The sequence below is a fragment of the Gossypium raimondii genome, chromosome 10 (genome assembly GCF_025698545.1).
Source record: "Gossypium raimondii isolate GPD5lz chromosome 10, ASM2569854v1, whole genome shotgun sequence".
NCBI lineage: Eukaryota > Viridiplantae > Streptophyta > Magnoliopsida > Malvales > Malvaceae > Gossypium > Gossypium raimondii.
This window is the reverse complement of record NC_068574.1, coordinates 4,947,516-4,967,752: the sequence shown is the minus strand read 5'-3', so window position 1 is coordinate 4,967,752 and position 20,237 is coordinate 4,947,516. Positions and strand designations below refer to the sequence as shown.

At 33.6% G+C, this 20,237-nt stretch overlaps 1 protein-coding gene across 1 annotated transcript; it reads left to right on the top strand.

Annotated features, from left to right (window-relative positions):
• The first annotated feature begins 823 nt into the window (after window positions 1-823).
• LOC105777156 (linoleate 13S-lipoxygenase 3-1, chloroplastic) lies at window positions 824-5,143 on the top strand. Its single transcript, XM_012600249.2, has 8 exons — window positions 824-1,474; window positions 1,581-1,861; window positions 2,274-2,511; window positions 2,608-2,931; window positions 3,015-3,208; window positions 3,298-3,599; window positions 3,697-3,963; window positions 4,163-5,143. Exons 1-8 carry the CDS (start codon window positions 1,078-1,080, stop codon window positions 4,917-4,919), a joined length of 2,760 nt encoding a protein of 919 aa, XP_012455703.1. The 5' UTR covers window positions 824-1,077; the 3' UTR covers window positions 4,920-5,143.
• The last annotated feature ends 15,094 nt before the right edge of the window (window positions 5,144-20,237 follow it).

Here is a 20,237-nt window from a genome sequence, read left to right as displayed (position 1 = left end):
TACAGGGACTTCCATAATATATTTACCCATAAATATTACATTTTAAAATAATTTATTATCAATTTACGCTATAAAAATTTGATAAAATTCTCTTTTATCTTTTCTTTTTTTTCTTATGATGGAATAGTATCAATACTTTTTGATGAACGAATATTGTCAATACTAAATCATTTGCTCTTCATTGAGATAAATTTGATACGATCAGAAAAAGAAATAAAACCAACAATAAATTATAGATTTGGACCATATATATTTTTCAAAGTAGATTCGGACAATATTGGTATTATGGTTAAAATATGGTATAAGTATATATATTTTTTAGAAATTTTGAATTTAGTTTCTACACTTTTATTTTTAAGAATTTAGTCCTTTTATTTTTAGATTTCACATTTCAAATTATTTTGTTGAATTCAGGTTCATTACAATGATATTCTTTTAGTTATACTACTATCAAGTGGGTTTTTTTTAATTTTAAAAAATCACACCAAAAAATTTAACAGTATCAACAATTAAACTTGAAATTTGAAATCTAAAAATATAAGGATTAAATTTGAAGTTTGTGAAGAGTAGAAGGACTTATGGCATATTTTAAGCTAGTAGTATTTTGAAAGAAGAGAAGGAGATAAATGTCATTTCAAGCAAACCAACCCCCATCTGCCCCCCTTTCTCGTTGCTTTCCCCCAACCGCGTCGCTACTCGGAAAGCTGGAACTCGTTTTGACTCAGCAGCCTAATTTATTTGATTTTTAAAAAAAAATCAGTAGCAAAGAATACTGTAAAACCCCAAAAAAGTCAGTTACTGATAAATTCACGAAAAGAATTTGAAAAACGTGTGGACGGTGAGAAAAGCCATACCATTTACAATTCAAACCTCTTCAAACTTCCAAACATTTCACCAGTTTCTGTATTTATATATATCTATATATATATAAGAGATCTCCCATTACTGGATTCTCAAATAAAGGGAAAAAGGAAAAAAAAAGAAAAGAAGAAGAAAGCCCATCATCTCCATTTCACAAGAACTCTAACAAAATAAAGAAAGAGAGGCAGAGAGAGGAATTTGAGTTAGCAGAAAACAATGGCAGTGGCTAAAGAAATGATGGGTTGTTCTTCATTTGTGTCTTCATCGAAAGTGTTTCTAAATTCAACTTATGGTTTCCAACAGAAACAGAACCGGTTCCTCTTTGTTAAACCTGTCTGGGTTCCAATGGAACAAAAGAGAAGGGTGCATTTGAGGAAAGCTGCTAAGGTCCCTGTGGTGGCTGCTATCAGTGAAGACTTGATAAAAGCCGAGGCCAAAGCCGTGCCTGCTCAAAAGGAAAAAGCTGTTGAGTTTAAGGTGACTGCTACTATAACTATCAGGAACAAGAACAAGGAAGATTTTAAAGAGACTTTAGTTAAGCATTTCGATGCTTTTACCGACATGATCGGAAGGAATGTCGTTTTGGAACTCATTAGTACTGAAGAAGATCCTAGTAAGACGATCCTGCTACAATTCTGTTTTTTTCTTTTCTTTTAATTTATAAATTCTGGGTTTCATTATCTAATTCTGGGTTTTTTTTTTTTTTTTGTTTATTGAAGAAACCATGGCTCCAAAGAGAAGCAAAGAAGCAGTGTTGAAGGATTGGTCCAAGAAAGCAAACGTTAAAGCCGAGAAAGTTTATTACACGGCGGAATTCACGGTGGACTCGAATTTCGGAGTGCCGGGTGCTATCACGGTGACCAACAAGCACCAAAAGGAATTTTTCCTGGAAAGCATCACCATTGAAGATTTTGCTTATGGTCCTCTGCATTTTCCCTGCAATTCTTGGGTACAATCCAACAAACACCATCCTCGGAAACGGATTTTCTTCACCAATCAGGTTCATCATATAACGCCTCTCTTTATTTTTGTTTATTCATCCAATGTTTAATTTTCCGTGATTCATGACAGTTTTCAAGTCTTTGGTCTTGTTTTTTTGGGTGTCTTTGACAACCTGTTCAACTGACAAAAAGTATGGTCAAAACTTTATATCTAAAGCTTTTTGAATTTTCATCAAAGGAAGAAAAGTTGAACCAGTCAGAGCTTAGCTAGCTGACACTCAAATTTCATTTCTTGGAATTTTCAATTATCTTTTACAATTCAAAACAGTTTACTTTTTGTATTAGTACAAGTTAATCTGACCAAGTAGATTAAATTATGTTTGAATATGTAACGGATTGGCTTGTCTAATTAGTTAATGTTGTTGTTTTGATATGAGTTCTGATATTCAATTGCCCTTTTTGTTTGAGCAGCCTTATTTACCCGACCAGACACCGAAAGGTCTAAGAGCATTAAGAGAGAAAGAGCTAGACGATCTGAGGGGCAATGGCAAAGGTGTAAGGAAACTCTCTGACAGGGTTTACGACTTCGATGTATACAATGACTTGGGAAATCCAGACAAGGGCATTGATTATGCCAGGCCGATGCTCGGTGGTGAAAAAGTGCCTTACCCGAGACGGTGTCGCACTGGCCGTGGTCCTAGTGAAACAGGTAAATACATGGATCGCATTTTCCATGTTGTAATGGTAACTCATTATCTTAGTTTCTATGCTTTTGTGAACTCTAATTCTCGTTTGTTAATGGCAGACATGGAAGCAGAGAGCAGAGTTGAGAAGCCATTGCCAATTTACGTGCCTAGAGATGAACAATTTGAGGAGTCGAAGCAGAACGCTTTCTCGGCAGGGAGGCTTAGAGCAGTGCTACACAACTTGTTGCCGCAGTTGAAAGCCAGCATTTCCGCCCATAACCGCGACCTTAACTCCTTTTCCGATATTGATGGTCTTTACAAAGAAGGGCTCCTTCTCAAATTAGGCTTTCACGAAACAGTGAAGAAGTTGCCGAAAATGGTCAGCAAATTACAAGAATCTAGTGAAGGACTCCTCAAATATGAAACCCCTAAAGTTGTTTCCAGTAAGTACAATTAGACTTAAATAACCTTAAATAACCTTAAAGATTACTTTTCTAAAGGCAAAACATATGATCTACACATGCAGAGGACAAGTTTGCCTGGTTGCGCGATGATGAATTTGGCCGCCAAGCATTGGCTGGTGTCAACCCTGTCAACATCGAGAGACTTGCGTCTTTTCCACCAGTGAGCATGCTCGACCCCGATATCTATGGCCCCCAGGAATCTGCACTCAAAGAAGAGCACATTGCGGGCCAACTTAATGGCATGACTGTTCAACAGGTAAAATCTTATACTAAATTTATCAGAGTTCTGTTTTCTTATTTACCAGACCAAGATATTAATTTTATTGTGTTTATATTTGAATTCAGGCTTTGGATGAAAACAAGTTGTTTATGGTGGATTATCATGACATTTACCTACCGTTTCTTGATCGGATTAATGCTCTTGATGGCCGAAAATCATATGCTACTCGTACCATATTTTTCTTGACTCCGAGCGGGACTCTCAAGCCAGTCGCCATTGAACTAAGCCTCCCTCACACCTCACCAAATTCCCGATCCAAACGTGTCGTCACACCTCCTGTTGATGCAACCACAAATTGGATTTGGCAGCTTGCTAAGGCTCACGTTTGCTCCAATGATGCTGGTGTTCACCAATTGGTTAACCACTGGTAAGAGCTTAAGTTTCAACATCAAACTGTATTCATTGGATTTTGTTTCTATAAACTGAAATACCTGAATTTTTTATTTTATTTTATGATAAAACAGGTTACGAACACATGCATGCATGGAGCCTTTTATATTGGCTGCACATAGGCAATTGAGCGCAATGCACCCGATCTTTAAGCTTTTGGATCCACACATGAGATATACGCTAGAGATCAATGCCCTAGCTCGCCAAAGCTTGATCTGCGCTGATGGTGTTATCGAGAACTGCTTCACTCCCGGTCGCTACTGCATGGAGATGAGTGCTGCTGCTTATCGGAGCCATTGGCGCTTCGACAAGGAAGGCCTGCCTGCGGATCTAATCCGAAGGTAAATTACTGAGTAATCTTTTGTTTTTTTATCAATATTGAGACGAAAACAAAACAAATAATTCAACTTCAACAGGATATCTATTGAAGCATATGGACAATTTTTGCTTTCTTCACATGGAAGTTATGTTTTGTTACAATTGACAAACGAAAACCTTTGAAGTGAACCGAACATAAAGAATTGTCCTTTCATTATGCAGGGGAATTGCGGTTCCTGACCCGACACAGCCACATGGTCTCAAGCTCCTGATTGAAGACTACCCATATGCCTCGGACGGGCTACTGATATGGAATGCTCTCGAGAATTGGGTTCGAACCTATGTGAACCGTTACTACCCGAATTCAAGCCTGGTGTGCAATGACAGAGAGCTACAGCAATGGTACCATGAGTCTGTCCATGTAGGCCATGCTGATCTCAGCAAAGAGTCGTGGTGGCCCTCATTGAAGACAACGGATGATCTAGTTTCCATCCTAACCACCCTCATTTGGCTCGCTTCGGCCCAACACGCTGCACTTAATTTCGGACAGTACCCTTATGGTGGCTATGTCCCCAACCGTCCTCCTCTAATGAGGAGATTAATACCCGATGAAAACGACCTCGAGTATGCTAATTTCCTTGCTGATCCACAAAAATATTTCCTATCAGCGTTGCCAAGTTTATTACAAGCAACAAAGTTCATGGCCGTGGTCGACACCTTATCGACACACTCACCCGATGAGGAGTACTTAGGAGAACGACAGCATCCGTCGATTTGGTCTGGTGACGCCGAGATAATCGAAGCCTTTTATGGGTTCTCAGCAGAGATCAGACGGATAGAAAAAGAGATCGAGAAAAGGAATGCCGATCCTAATCTAAAGAACCGGTGCGGAGCCGGGGTGTTACCATATGAGTTGCTTGCACCTAGCTCAGGTCCTGGGGTAACATGTAGGGGCGTCCCTAACAGTGTTTCAATCTGATCTAAAATTGGAAATCATGGTGCTCATATTTATTCATTCTTAATCAAAACTTAGGTATATAAATTCATTACATCTTTGATCGAGCTGACTACTAAATAGTGGTCAGTAATGGGTTATATATAACTCGTTTTAAGCTAGAGAATATACATAGAATAGAGCTTGTAAGCATACTTGGTGTATCATATAACCTTGTTATTATGCAATTAAAATAATGTTCAAATTAAGACTCCAAACCCAAAATCAAATCAAGTTGGATCAAATGCTACCATTTTCATATCATTTCAGATATCCCCTACCAAATTTTAATCACATTCTGTTGTCAAACAAATGACAAATCCATATTATTTCGTCACCTTGGAGTTCAATATTAGCACAAATATTTTATTCGCAGAGCCAGCCCTCCAAACTTCACAACCGCCGGTAGCACCCACATCCACTGCAACCGCAGCCTCCACCAGAGACGCTATTCTTCCATCAACTTGAATTTATTTTTTGAAAATAAAGGAAAAATGACAGGACACAATAAAGAAAATAAGTGAGAGGAGCTATAAAAGGGCAACCGAGGGATTGCTTAAGAGAGAGAGGGTTTAGGGAACTTACTAGAGAGGAGGGGCCTGACTTTTAGTTATTAAAAAGGGTAAATATTAAAATAATATATGAATTTTAGTGTAATGTGTAATTTTATATATATAATTTTTGTTTAGTTAAGTTATTATAAATTATTAACATAATATTTGATATTGCATATTTATATTATCTAATATAAAAATAAAGTGATGTCTTTATTTATTTAAATGTGTATGATTGGATCATAATTAAAATTTTATGTATACATTTGAATAACAATAAAATTTTGGTATGCGTAATTGCACCAAATCAAAGTTCATTGCATATTAAAATTCATAGATTTTTCCCTTAACAAATTTTGGATTGAATTTAATAAGTTTACAATCTTTATTTTTAGTTATTCATGTTCCATTAGAAAAATTAATATTTTATATATTTAGAAATGACATTTAAATAAATATTTTTAGAATAAATAACATTAATATTGTGTTAATTACTCAATATCATATAATAAGCCAAACAGGAAATCAATAAAATTTGCATTCTCGAAAAGTGAAGGAAATAAATTTCGTTGAATTAATCTATAAAATAACTTGAAATAATCAATTTTATAAAAAATTCATTTTAGTCCTTCATTTAATTTTTCTCCTTTTTAACCTTTAAACTTGTATTATTTATCAAATCATTCCAAAATGAATGAAAATGTTAACCTTACTAACATTGCATACACGCGGATGCCACATCAATAATTAATTAATTTTTAAAATTCAAAAATTAAAAATAGTATTTTAAAAAATTAAAATATTAAAAGGTATAAAAATTGTAAATATATATTTTAAAATTTTTAAAAAACAATTGCTAACATGATCTACAAGTGGCAATCCACGATTAACAAACATTAACTTTTTATTCATTTTGGGATGTTATGACAAATAATGCAAGTTCAAAAGCTAAAAGAGGTGAAAAATTAAATAAAGGGCTAAAATGATTTTTATATAAAGTTGGAGAGCCAAATAAGTAATTGTACCAGACAAATTTTCACGTGAATACAAATAATAATTGCACACTTTGACTTGCTTTATACATTATTGTGAATTTTGTTAGATTAATGTATAAAAGTAAGATTTCATATTTTCACGTGAATACAGTTTCAAATTATTATTTGTAGTCATGTGAATATTGTTTCAAGAATAAAAGTAATTATAAAATTTGAATTTGTTAGATTAATGTACACATTAGGTTAAACATGGGGCAAGATAAGGAGATCTATGATCCGTATAAAAGTATACTACCTCTATTTGATGTTGATATTGCATTACTTCTATTTGAATTTGATTAGAATATAGTTTTACAAACCTATAAATAGATGTAGTCGTCTCTCCTCTTATATCATTCGAATTCAACATAGTATTTTTTTTTCTTTTCTGCCCGTGATTCTTTTCCGAAAGAATTTTCACATAAAATATGTGTGTTTTATTTTTTTATTTTCTTTGCGATACATTGCCATTATCGATAATATATTTATTTGAATATGTATTTAATTTTTTATACGTAAATTTCCATTACGTCAAAATTAGAAGCATTTTAGAAATGTTAAAACTATGATTAATATTTTATAAATCAAAATGTTTAGTTAGTATATTTGGCGAAGAAGATGATGACTAGTACATAAGCTAAAATTATATATATATATGTGTGTGTTTTGACTTTTAAATGTGTGATAGACATAGGTGGCCTCATTAATGGGTTGGTGGGAGACATATGTAAACCTATTAAATCAATGAAAGTAGGATAATTGTGAAATTTTAAAAAGTTGAGGGAAAGTTGTGGGAAATTAGCTAGGTGTTCAAATTATTCAACCTACCATTCTTTTTATGGTTGTTAAAAGTTTTTGTTCATATTTAAATGAAATAATAAATAATTTCAAAAGTAAATAAATTAAGATGCTAATATTGAGATGTTTACCTTTTAGATTAAATAAATGGGTAAATTATACCTAAGGTCATTAAATTATTAATAAGTTTATGTTTAGGTTATTCAATTTTAAAAAAGTTACAAATTGATCATGAATTATTTGAATGTTTTCATTTAAGTCATTAAGTTGTTAAGATTGTTGATGCATGGCTTTCTTTGTTCGCATCATCTGTATAAATCAAAAGCTCTCATTCCCTTTTTCTTTTATAGTTCAGTTTTTTTTTTCATAAATAACATTGAATGTCACAAATCTACAAATCAGAATCCAAACAGATTTCTTCTTTAATATTCAACATTGATTGTCAAATTGACTTGAATCTAAGGTGTATTCATCTACTTGTCAATGGGTATTAATGTAACACCCCTTACTACGAGGCATTATCGGTCTTAACACAAGCAACCATACAAAACCGGGCCATAAAATTTCATTCAATTTAAAACTATTTATACACATGCATACCGTCCCTTATAAGGGCCTATAAGGCTCTAAACATACGTTGGAAGTGGTTCAGAACTAAACCGGAAACTTTGAAACACTAAGAAAATTTTCATGTTTTGGAGGGTCACACGCCCATGTGGCTCAGGACACGCCCGTGTCCTCAGCCCGTGTAACTCTCTGCTTATGACATCATCAACAAATGAGGGTCCCACAACTCATCATGTATCATGCAAACACAACTCACATCACCAAACTTTGACATATAATTATATACATATAGGCTTACAACCAATTAGCCAATATAAGCCAAGTTACGTGGCTACATATAAATCAAACCTTTAACCATTACAAGCCAAAACATTTGGCCAAAACATAATAACTCATACACAAAATGACTAAGCCCCTGTACATGCCATAAACTTAAAATGCTTGAATAAGAATGATACCGATCAATAGCTTCATAGTGTGATAGAATCTCTGATGATTTCCAACCCGAGCTAATATCTATGACACTATAGGAAAAAGAAAGAAAGGGGGTAAGTTATATAGCTTAGTAAGTTGGTATGTAAATAATAAGCAATTTGTTAACATGCTTTTACCAATCCTCACAATATGTTCTCAAGACAATACAATCATAATTACACATAGTTCCACTATTTACTCATTTCACATCAAGCTGTCTACTCGAGTTATAGTCACTAAATTATTTATATCTTGCGCTACAAAACTCCAAATTAATATCCGCTTGATTTTCCCCAAAATATACTCACATATCTTTTTACCATAAAATTTTCAGAATTTTTAGTTTAGCCAATAAGTACAGTTAATTCTTCAAAGTCGTCTCTATTCTGCTGTCTGACAGTTCTAACCTTTCTTCTCTAAAAATTAATTATCTCTTAGTACGGGATTCGGATGATGTTTCTGTTTGTTTCTATTGAAAATAGACTCATTAAGAATTTTAATCATATAAATTATAACCCATAATTATTTTTATACAATTTTTAATGATTTTCCAAACTCAGAATAGGGGATTCCAAAATCATTCTGACCTTATCTCACAAAAATTCAAATATCTCATAATATGAGATTCTTTTGCTTACACCGTTTCTTCTATGTGAAACTAGACTCAATAAGATTTAATTTCATATCTCATTAAATCTCTAATGTGATTCCAAAAATTTTTGGTGATTTTTCAAAGTTATACAACTACTGCTGTCCAAAACAGTTTTATTGCAAATTTTACTCTTTCATGGTTTCTTTGTATTAACATTTATTTTGACACACATAACACCAAAGCATATCCATAACTAGATATTCCAATAGCTAATCATTATCATATATTTACATGTCATTCATTGGCCAATTTCATCTATAAATCAACAACAAAGACTTAAACATATCATGTCTCAATTTAATTTGGCCTAAAAGCCTTACACAATCATCAATCAAATTTACCACATATTTATACCTCATAAGTATAGACCTATAATCACAAGGTCATCACAAGATCATTCTCATAAGAATGACTTACTCATTTACATTCTTGCCAAAATGTCCAATATACATTGAGTTCATTACTCATGAATTTTTCGTACATACCTGTATCCTTTCAACATGATCATACCTTATCTTTGCTTTGACATAATCTTTGGATTACCCGTTGAACCACTTGAAATAGTAAGGATACTCGGGAAAAATCGTACATAATGTATCGTACCAATGCCATGTCCCAAACATGGTCTTACATGGAAATCTCGTATCGATGCCAATAGCCTAGCTATGGTCTTACACGAAATCTCAAATCGATGCCAATAACCCAGCTATGGTCTTACACGAAATCTCAAATTGATTCCAATAGCCTAACTATGGTCTTACACGAAATCTCAAATCGATGCTAATAGCCCAGCTATGGTCTTACGCGAAATCTCAAATCGATATTGGAACATCATCAACCGAATTCACAAAGCAATTATACAATTCATGCTATATGAAAACATTAAATACATAACAATGTGATGTTTCATTATTTACACACGAGCTTACCTCGTACTCGGAATTGATGAATCGGATCGATTACTCGATAATTTTGCCTTTCTCCCGATCTAATTCTGGATTCCTCTTTTCTTGATCTATATGTATTCAAAATTAACTCATTTAATCATATAATCATTCAATTAAGTCCAAAAACACATATTTAAGCCAATTTTCACTTTGGCCCTAAACTTTCACATTTCTTACAATTTAGTCCATATTTCACAAATACACAAAATTCATAAAATTCAACAAGACCCATGCTTGGCCGAATTACCATAGTGCCCCTAGAACCCCAAAAATTTCATATATTTCACATTTCAACCACTCAATTTGCATATTTCACAATTTAATCCCTATTTGACATTTTTGTCAAAAATCACTTTACAAAGCATATTAATCTATCAACAATTATTCATTTTCCATCATCAACATTCAAAAACATCAAGCTATCATCAATAGCAACTCACAAATTCATCAACCAATTCAAAAATTAGGGTATGGATGTAACAATCTGATTTAGACCTTAGTCGAAACAGTGGTTTCGGGACCACAAATATGAGTCTAAAAAATATTTTAATATTATTTTATGAGTCTACAGCATGCGAATTGGTATGTGTGAAATTTTCATGATTTAATTTGATCGTTTGTGTGCTTAATTTGTAAAAAGGATTAAATCGTAGAAAATGCAAAATTGTACTTCTATTTGAATAATGGTCGAATTGATGTGTCTTTAAAAATAGGAGATCCTTATGTGGTTATTAAACCATTTAATGCATTAAATGACAAATTTGGACATTACTTAGTGGGTTTTAAATGATATCATAAAGGTTAAAAATGGAAATTGATAATTAAATAATGAAATAATAAAACAAAAGTATGAAAATAGGCCATTATGTTCATCTTTGGCCTATAATAACAAGAAAAGAAAATAAAAAGACTAAGCTAGGGTTCGGCTGTGATATTTGGTGATTAAGGTATGTGTTTTGATCCATTTTTGATAATTTCTACGTTTTTGTGATTGTTGCTTAGCATTTTATTAAGCCCATGCCTCAATTTCTGATTTTGATGAAGATTGTGAGTTAATCCATTGATGAATTTGTGAGTTTAATGATGTTAATTGATGAACTATGAAAGATAGGTGTTGGATTAATATGTTTTGTATTGATGTTTTTGATGAATTTGAGTATTTTGGGTTAAATTGTGAAAATGAGAAATTGAGGGGCTAAAATTGAAATAAATGAAATATGTGGGCTTATATGAACCAATGGAATATTCGGCCAAGCTTAGGTGTGGTAACATTTTGAATATTTTGTGTTTTGTAAAATAGGGACTAATTTGTGAAAAATGTGAAATGTTAGGGGCTAAAATGCAATTTTCTCATTTATGTATTTTTGGATGAATTTGAATAAATATATGATTAAACAAGTAAAATTTGTATTGAATTAGATCAAGAAAAGAAGAAATCGGATTTGGAACGGAGGAAATCAAAAGTTGTCGAATAGTCGTCCCATTTCGTTCATCTTTGTCCGAGGTAAATTCGTATGTGAATAAATGATGTTAAATTAAATGCATTTATTTTATACATAGCCGAATTGAATTTTATGTATGTATACTATAATACCGAATTGAATTTAGCATAGGATGATTAATTACGAGCTTAATTCGATTGATTTGTGACATCCGAAAGCCGTACGAACCTCAGGAATTCTGATATGTGATATTGTGTAAGACCACGTTTGGGACGTTGGCATCGATTTGAGATTTACGTGTAAGACCATGTTTGGGACATCAACATCGTATATAATTTCGTGTAAGACCCTGTTTGGGACAGTGGCATCGTTATTTGAATACATGTAAGACCACGTCTGGGGCATTGGCAATGTATGAGCTTTTTGAGCCGTCCAAGTATCCTTTTTAATTCCGAATGGTACAATGGAAAATGATATGGAAAAACTGAATATGAGTTCGAATTAAACGATTCAGGTATGTTTGAGTTATATGAAGTTTGGAAGTAAATGTAAGTATTGTGTATAACATGAAAACATGAACTAACCACTTAAATATGATTATATATTTAGGTATTTAAGATTGGGGAGAATATGGCATACTTGTATAAATTATATGTGTTCTTTGAAAAACTATTTGCTTATGACTTGCTAAGCTATTTAAGCTTACTTTGTGTTTGTTCGTTCATTGTTTTATAGATTTTGGAAGCTAGTTACGAGCTCGGGGATCGTCAAGGAAGTCCGTCACACTATCGATCTCTATTTCGATATTTTGAAAGCTTGAAACTTTGAACATATGGCATGTATAGGCTAGCATTTGTTTTGGTTGGTCTCGAAATTTGTATATATTTAGCCATGTGAAAATGACTCAATCTTTATGCTAATGTTTTAATGTTTAAGTAATTTTGGTCATGATATATGCGTGTAGTAATCTTGATATATAAATATGTTTTGATTGTTAATGATGTTCATGTTAATGCATTTTCGGTCATGGTATAGATTATGTGGTGTGTTTAGAATTTGATTGCGATGAAGCAATGATATACATATATGTGGCTTATGATTAATTCACTTTGGTATTTGCTTATTACTTGAGCTTATTATGGAGAAATGTTCCATTGTATATTTGCTTGTGATGTTTTGAAATATAGGTATTAGAAAAAGCTTGGTCTATAATCGGCTATTAAAGTAGCTCACTTTAAAAGTGTGTTTATGGTATATGAAACATAGGTTAAATAATGGTTATGTCATTATTTTTGGTTGATTATTTAGATGTGAATGCAGATAGTAAATTATGGTTATGTTTTATGGTAGTTTGGTTTGGTCATATGAGTTTGAATTTGGGAACCGAATATATAAATAATGATACGGTTGAACATAAGTTATTTGGTTGGTTTTAATTCATGTGGATTTGGGATACTATTGATATGATCATTTGTGGCTTAGTTATTTTGATTCAGTTTGTGGTGTCAAATATATATACATATATTATGTTTGAATGTTTAGTCATGTAAGTTCGGTTGTTAAAGGATAAGTATTGAATATGTTTTATGATTGTTTTGGTAATTGTTTTGGTACTGATTTAAATGGTAAATGATGATTATGATTTAAGTATGTTTTGGGTAGCTTAAATGGATAGTTTAAAAGTATCAAGATAATGTTAAATGTTTAAAATAGGTATGCATATGAGTACTTGTAAATTCATATATATATATATATATATATATATATACATCAACAATATGTTCGACTAGGTTACATTATTACTAAAGTTGCATATGTAATTGCTTAATAATTATAGTTATTTAGTTCAAATGGTTTTATTGTATGCTTGTACGAAGTTATGAAAGGTTATGTTTGATTTAACTAATGAATTATATAAATGCCATTAATATTAAAGTTATGTGGTTTGGTCATTAAACTGTATTTAATTAACATGATTTGGTAGATGATTGATATTGGATTTAGAAGTTATAAGGTATAGAAGTTGATATAACCATGTGTATAAAAATGATAAGTGACTATGCTGATCTGTGTTTTGTCCGGTAATACCTCATAACCCTAATTCGGCGACGGATACGGGTTAGGGGTGCTACAATGGACTAGCTAGAACACGAAGCAACGATCTCAAAAACATAGAAATCATCAAAAATGGGAGAAAAGCACATACTTAATTGAGCTTACAAGCTTGGCCGAATATTTAGCACAAAAATGGCTTCTTTCCCTTCTAAAAATCGGTGGAAGATGGTAATGGAAGATGATGATAATTTTGTTTTGTTTATTTTTAACATTAATTACTATTTTACTTAATTAACCTTTATAAACTTTAATAATTACACATTTGCCAAGCCAACATCTTCCACTATCTCATTTATGGTCTATTTACCACTTAAGGACCTTTAATTTAATGTTCTATAGCTATTAGACACCTTTAGCTTATAGAACACAAATTTTATGCTTTACGTGATTTAGTCCTTTTTACCGAATTAAGCATTCAAACAGTAATTTTTTTTACGAAACTTTCACACATATATAATCACATGCTGCAAATACCAAAAATAATATTAAAATAATTTTCTGACCTCGAATTTGTGGTTCCGAAACTACTGTTCTGATTAAACTAAAACCAGGTTGTTACAACTAATCCACCATACCAATCATTGATTTGTTGATTAGAGTTCGCTTGCCGGACTTAAAAAAAAACACTTAATAGCTTAAATGAAAACTTTCAAATAGTTTAGTAACTATTTTGTAACTTTCTAAAATAAATAGAAGGATAATGCGCTTCAATGCACTCGAACCCACGTCCTCCTGCATTGACAACAATATCAATGCCAATCAAGCTAAAACTCAACCAACATGTCAACCTTTTCTTTATATACATTAAACTTTTATATATGTATATTGAACTATAAAACATTTGTTTTATCTAAACTAATTTATAAAAAAAAAAATAGGAAAGAAGTCTTTTAATATATGAAATCAAATAAACAAATAGAACAAATTGATATTTAATACATAATTAATTAGTATAATTTTTTTCTTAGTAATCTCGTTACAGGTTTTGATCATATCATAATGGTTAGAATTACTCATAGCCCTTCCCTAAACCATAAAAGGAAACTCTCGAACTCATGTCTTTCTACATTGACAACAATACTTAGGGTTTTTTACAGAAATAGATTAAAAAAATTTAATACTGAAATAGGCTGTCAGATAGATTATTTACGGAAATGGTATGTTTTTTGTAATGGCGCCATTTGAGAGGCGCCAATGATTATTTTATATTAATTTTTTTGAATAAAATATTTTTTATTTTTTAAAAAAATTTAAATATAAATACGGGTTAAAATACGGTCAACGGGTCAAAATACGAGAGGAAAATGGGTTTTCGGGTGGCGCCTGTCAGGTAGGCGCTACTAATTGAGCCTCATAGGGAGGCGCCAATGGCCATGGCAGCACCGCCTTCTGCCTGCCGCTGCAAAGCTGCAAATGCAGCATGGTGTTGTCCCTTCAACACCACAATTTTGTGGCCTATAAGTAAATGGTCCCCAAGCCCCTTACATGAACTGTAGAGAGAAAAAAAAAAGAGAAAGGAGAATAAGAGAAGAAAAAAAAGAAAGAAAAAAAAAGGTAATGTATTATTTTAGTAAATAATTTTGTTTATAATTTAAAAAGTTTAATTAAGATATTGTGATTTTTTTATTATTAATTATTAATTATAAATTATTTATGTTTAGTGTTTATAGTTTTGGATTAGTATTTTGTATGAATATTGTAATTTTTTTGCTTTTAATAATTATTTTATAATTAATTTGTTAGTAATTTAGGATTATGTTATAAAATTTTGTGTTTGTAATTATTTTAAAATTAATTTATTAGTAATTTAGGATTAAGTTATAAATTGTTATGTTTAGTTTAGTATTTGGTGAGTTTAACATACAAGTTTATAAAAAATTAAAATCATTTTATTAAAAGTTTAATTATAATGACTTTTTAATCATATAGTTCTTTGTTAACTCATTTAATTTTTATATAATATGAACATAGTTGCTGTTAAGTCATTTATTTTTTATATCAACTTGGGGTTTTTACCCCAATATATTAAAGAAAAATTAAATATCGAAATAGGTTGTTAGATAGATTAATTACCAAAATGGCATGTTTTTTTTTGTAATCGTGCCTATCTGACTGGCGCGAATCAATTAAAAAATTAATCGCGCCTATCTGACAGACGCGAATAATTTTTATATTAAAAAATATTTTTTTAATCGCGCCTATCTAACAGGCGCGAATCAATATTTTACATTAAAAATATTTTTTTGTTTAAATAAATATTAATTTTTTATTTTTATTAAATATATATATATATATATACAAGTAAAAATAGGGTCAACGGGTAAAAAACGGGTCGCGCCTGTCAGATAGGATTAAGTTATAAATTGTTGTATTTAGTTTAGTATTTGGTGAGTTTAACATATAAGTTTATAAAAAAATTAAAAATCATTTCATTAAAAGTTTAATTATAATTGACTCTTTTAATCATATGATTGATGTTAACTCATTTAATTTTATATAATGTAATTTTTATATAATGTAATTTTATTTGATTATTTATTTATTTAACAGTTTTTATTGATTTTTTTAATTGCGATTTGCGGAAATTGGTTCTTTGATTAATAATAATAATAATAATCACATATCAAGTACTATTAATGAGATGATAATAAAATTTTTATTTGATACTCATGTTATTTGCTGAATTAAATTATATTGTATTAACTATTTTGCTAATTTAATAATGTCAGGGTCCGTACCGCGTATTGATGGGCTGTGTTAATAGTGTAGGGTTTCTTCCAGATGAACGCCTAATTCCATACTTAGAGTTAGCCGGGTTCGGATCAGCGGCATTGATCCGGACTTTTGATCTGCGATACGACTTGATTTTCTCTTTAGTCAAGCGATGGCGTCCGGAGACCCACACATTTCATTTGCCGTGCGGAGAATGTACCGTCACTCTAGAGGATGTTGCAGTACAGCTCAGGCTTCCCATAGACGGGAATGCGGTCACGGGCGTAAGTTCAATCTCTAGGCTGGCTACCATTTGCTATGAATTACTTGGACGCTTGCCAAGTGAGGGGAAATTTACCAGTTTGAGATTTTCATGGCTAATGGCCAATTTTGAGCATTTGTTGAGTACTGCCAATGAATAGGAGGTGATGCAGGCCGTTCGAGCTTACATTATGCACCTTATAGGGGGTGTACTCATGTCGGATGCAAACATCAGTAAGGTCCACTTGATGTACTTACCCCTATTATCCAATTTGCATAACACTCGTTCATACAGTTGGGGATCCGCAGTTTTAGCCATGCTGTATCACGAACTTTGTCAGACCACAGGTCCTTCTATGATGGACATAGGCGGATGCCTCATACTGCTGCAGTCGTGGGCACTTTACCATATGTCATTCTTGTCTCCATTAGTCATCAATCATATATATATTTCCACTCGTTAATAGGTGATGAATTTTTACTCGTTATAATAATTAGTTGACTTTTTTTCAGATTATATTATTCTAACAATTTGTTTTTGTAGATGGAGTACTAATCCGGGTATCGGACGGTCATACACGATTCTGATATACCGTCTAATGATTGAGAATCATGCTGGAGAAGGGGTAAGTTTTTCCAATATAAACTTAATTTTATTATTTTATCTCACTCGACCCGCGTTAATATAACAGTGTTATTAACTGTGCAGTTCATTTAGATGCCGTATTCTGTTTAAAAATTTATGGCAGTTATCCCCTCATCTGCCCACGCCCACTCAAACCTATGTGCATTAGCGCACCTGTTATCAATTTTCACGTAGTGGAATGGTATCATGGAAATCGAGTACTCTGGCAGTTCAGTTGCATACAGTATATCCCGACACTGCCAGTGCAATTAGGGGAGATCCATGGGATGAACAAGAGGGGGAGGTATGGAGATAATTGGGGAGAAGTACATGAAGAATGTATTACGATGTGGAACAACCGGTTGGAGAGGGTACCTTAGATGGATCGTGCTTTGGATCTGCAGCCCTCGTTAGAGTACATACAATGGTACTGTGAGATAAGGAAAACATTTCTGTTTGGTGGGCGGTCGATGGTAGTCCCTCCACATACGACACGAATTAGGTAACCCCTTCCAGATCCGTATCATGCACTAGACCCAGACCCAGAGCCGGAGGTAAAGCCGGAGCCAGAGCTAGAGCCGGAGCTGGAGCCAGAGACGGAACTACATTCTAGGGATAATTCTTATCATCCAGATTTAGGGGGCGATGACTATTTCGCGAGCTCGTATCCACCGGCGTACTCCATTCTTCCCGGCTCAAGTTCATCGATGGAATTTGAGACATATGATTTTTCATCTATGTTTTTCACACCCCTACATACGGATGAGGAGAACGTTGATCACCGTAATCGCCCGCAACGTGAACGTCGAGCTCCACAAAAATATACCCCTAGAACCACACCATCAAACAATCAATTTGAGGAGGTTTTGTAATATAAACAACTTCATATTTATGTAATGAATTTTGTTGGCATTTTATTATTTTCTTTTAATTTTATTTATCAATTTAATTTATGTTGCCTTTGCAATTTAAATAGTCAACTGTGTATTTATATAATGACTTTTTTGCCTTTTTTGTAAATAAAATTTTATGATTTTTTTATTTTGCAATTTCAAATTAGATTATCTGCAACAAATTGTAGACAAATTTGTGATTTAATCCTCTCAACATGTAATGAACTACATATCAATTTCTACCCGATTGAGACGATTGTCCAACATGGTAGTTTCGGAGCGGACATTTACTCCGATTATGACCGGCTAATCTGCATACGCCACACAGCTTCCCGTCGAATTTCTCTCTAATGTCCATTTCGTTATGGATTTTGGATGATTGCGGACGACCTTTCGGGTTCCTACGCAACCTTTTGTCTGGGACAAGCTCGAAGGTCGTCGGAGGTACCTCCCAAGTAGATAGGTCATGGAGCATGGGGAACCGTTTTCCCATACACGCAACGTGCGTTCGATGGTGTACACTTCATCGATAAATTGTTCTACATTGAGCCCAACTTTAGCACAAGCTGCCACGACATGTGCACATGGATAATGAAGTGTTTGAAACCTTTTGTAGTCGCACCATCTGTTTCAGAGATCAACTCCGTAAGACCTAGGTGGTATACCGGGTCGACGACCGATGGTCTCTGTAGCTCGAAACGTTTTATTATGTCGTGAATATACTTCTATTATCATTGACCTCGCCATCCGACGGTTTGCAACCATTGCATCCCTAACATCTTCGACAAAGACGTGTCCCACCTCCATCTGGTTGACTTGTTGCTGAGCCATTCTTGGCATCAAGGTAGCCAACCTGTAGAACATAGTCGAGAAGACAGATGAAATTGTAAGATACCGTGTTTTTAACAACACAGCGTTGATCCCCTCCACCAAGTTTGTGGTCATTTGACCATAACGAAAGCCCTCGTCAAAACTTTGAGCCCATTGCTACGACTCCATGGTACCCAACCACTACCGGAAAGATGTGTTGGTTTGACCCTCCATGTCACTCTCAAGTCGGGCCATTCTTTGGTGAAAAATGTGTGGCTCTAGCTCGTGCGCTGCATATGTATTAAGAAAATATAAGTTACAGTATTGCTCTAAAACATTAAAACTTATATTAAAAAGATAAGGTAATTCTTTACCCATTCTCACAACTTGCCTCTTCCAGTCTGCATTCTTATAATCTCGTTGGAAGTTAGCCGCGATATGCCGGATGCAGTAAACAGATCTCCATGGTACACCAGAATGCCTAATGGCTGCAATTAATCCTTTCCCTCTATCGGAGATGATACAAATATTATCGTTGTTAATAACACACCTCCGCAGGTTGGTAAGGAAGAACTCTCACGATTCTATGTTCTCCTTATCGACGATGGCAAATGCTATCGGGAGCACGTTCCTGTTGCCGTCTTGAGCAACCGCAAGAAGTAGGATCTGTGTGTATTTTCCATATAGCCAGGTTCCATCTACTTGCAAAAACGGTTTGCAGTGGGGAAATGCGCACACACATTGATCAAATGTCCAAAACATCCGATGGAAAATTTTTTTTCTCGATTGTAGTTGGTCATCCGGCCCATAATAAGGTCGTGTCTGTAACTCAATGACAGTCCCCGGCACGTGTTCCCTCATAGCGGCTATCCATCCTTGTAACTCATTGTACGATGCATCGAAATCTCTGTACAATTGCTCCATTGCCATCTGTTTAGCTATTCATGCCTTCCAGTATGATGCTCGATACTGGAATTGTGCTTGTATTTTGACAATCAGTACCGAAACTATAATGGTCGGCATATCTTTCACCATTGGCATGATGCACGTACAGATAGTTTTGGAGTCAAGTTTTCGATGATCTTCTGTCATACATGTTGAAGTACATGTGTGAGGCCCAACAAATTTTCGTATCTCCCACATCTGAGACTTCTGGATAAATGCAGCTCGTATCCATCAATTGCAGCCTTCTGCCGACCTCCAACACTCTCCAATATATAATGTTGGTTTAGACACTATGACTTTGTAATCTACTGATATATTCATGCTATACCGCTTAATGGTAAATATGCATTCTTCCTTACTTTCAAATATCTGGCCCACGAACAACTCCTCTGGATCAGAATATAAGGCCATTCGGTGAGCAGGTAGTATTTCGAGGTACTCAAAACTTCCGCCGCGTCATGATCGGGTCTATCC

Bases quoted from the DNA above. Each gene is read 5' to 3' on its own strand.
- LOC105777156 (XM_012600249.2), top strand. From the start codon at position 1,078: ATGGCAGTGGCTAAAGAAATGATGGGTTGTTCTTCATTTGTGTCTTCA. The intron at 2,512-2,607 runs GTAAATACATGG...TGTTAATGGCAG, and splicing joins CCGTGGTCCTAGTGAAACAG to ACATGGAAGCAGAGAGCAGA. The intron at 3,964-4,162 runs GTAAATTACTGA...TTCATTATGCAG, and splicing joins CCTGCGGATCTAATCCGAAG to GGGAATTGCGGTTCCTGACC.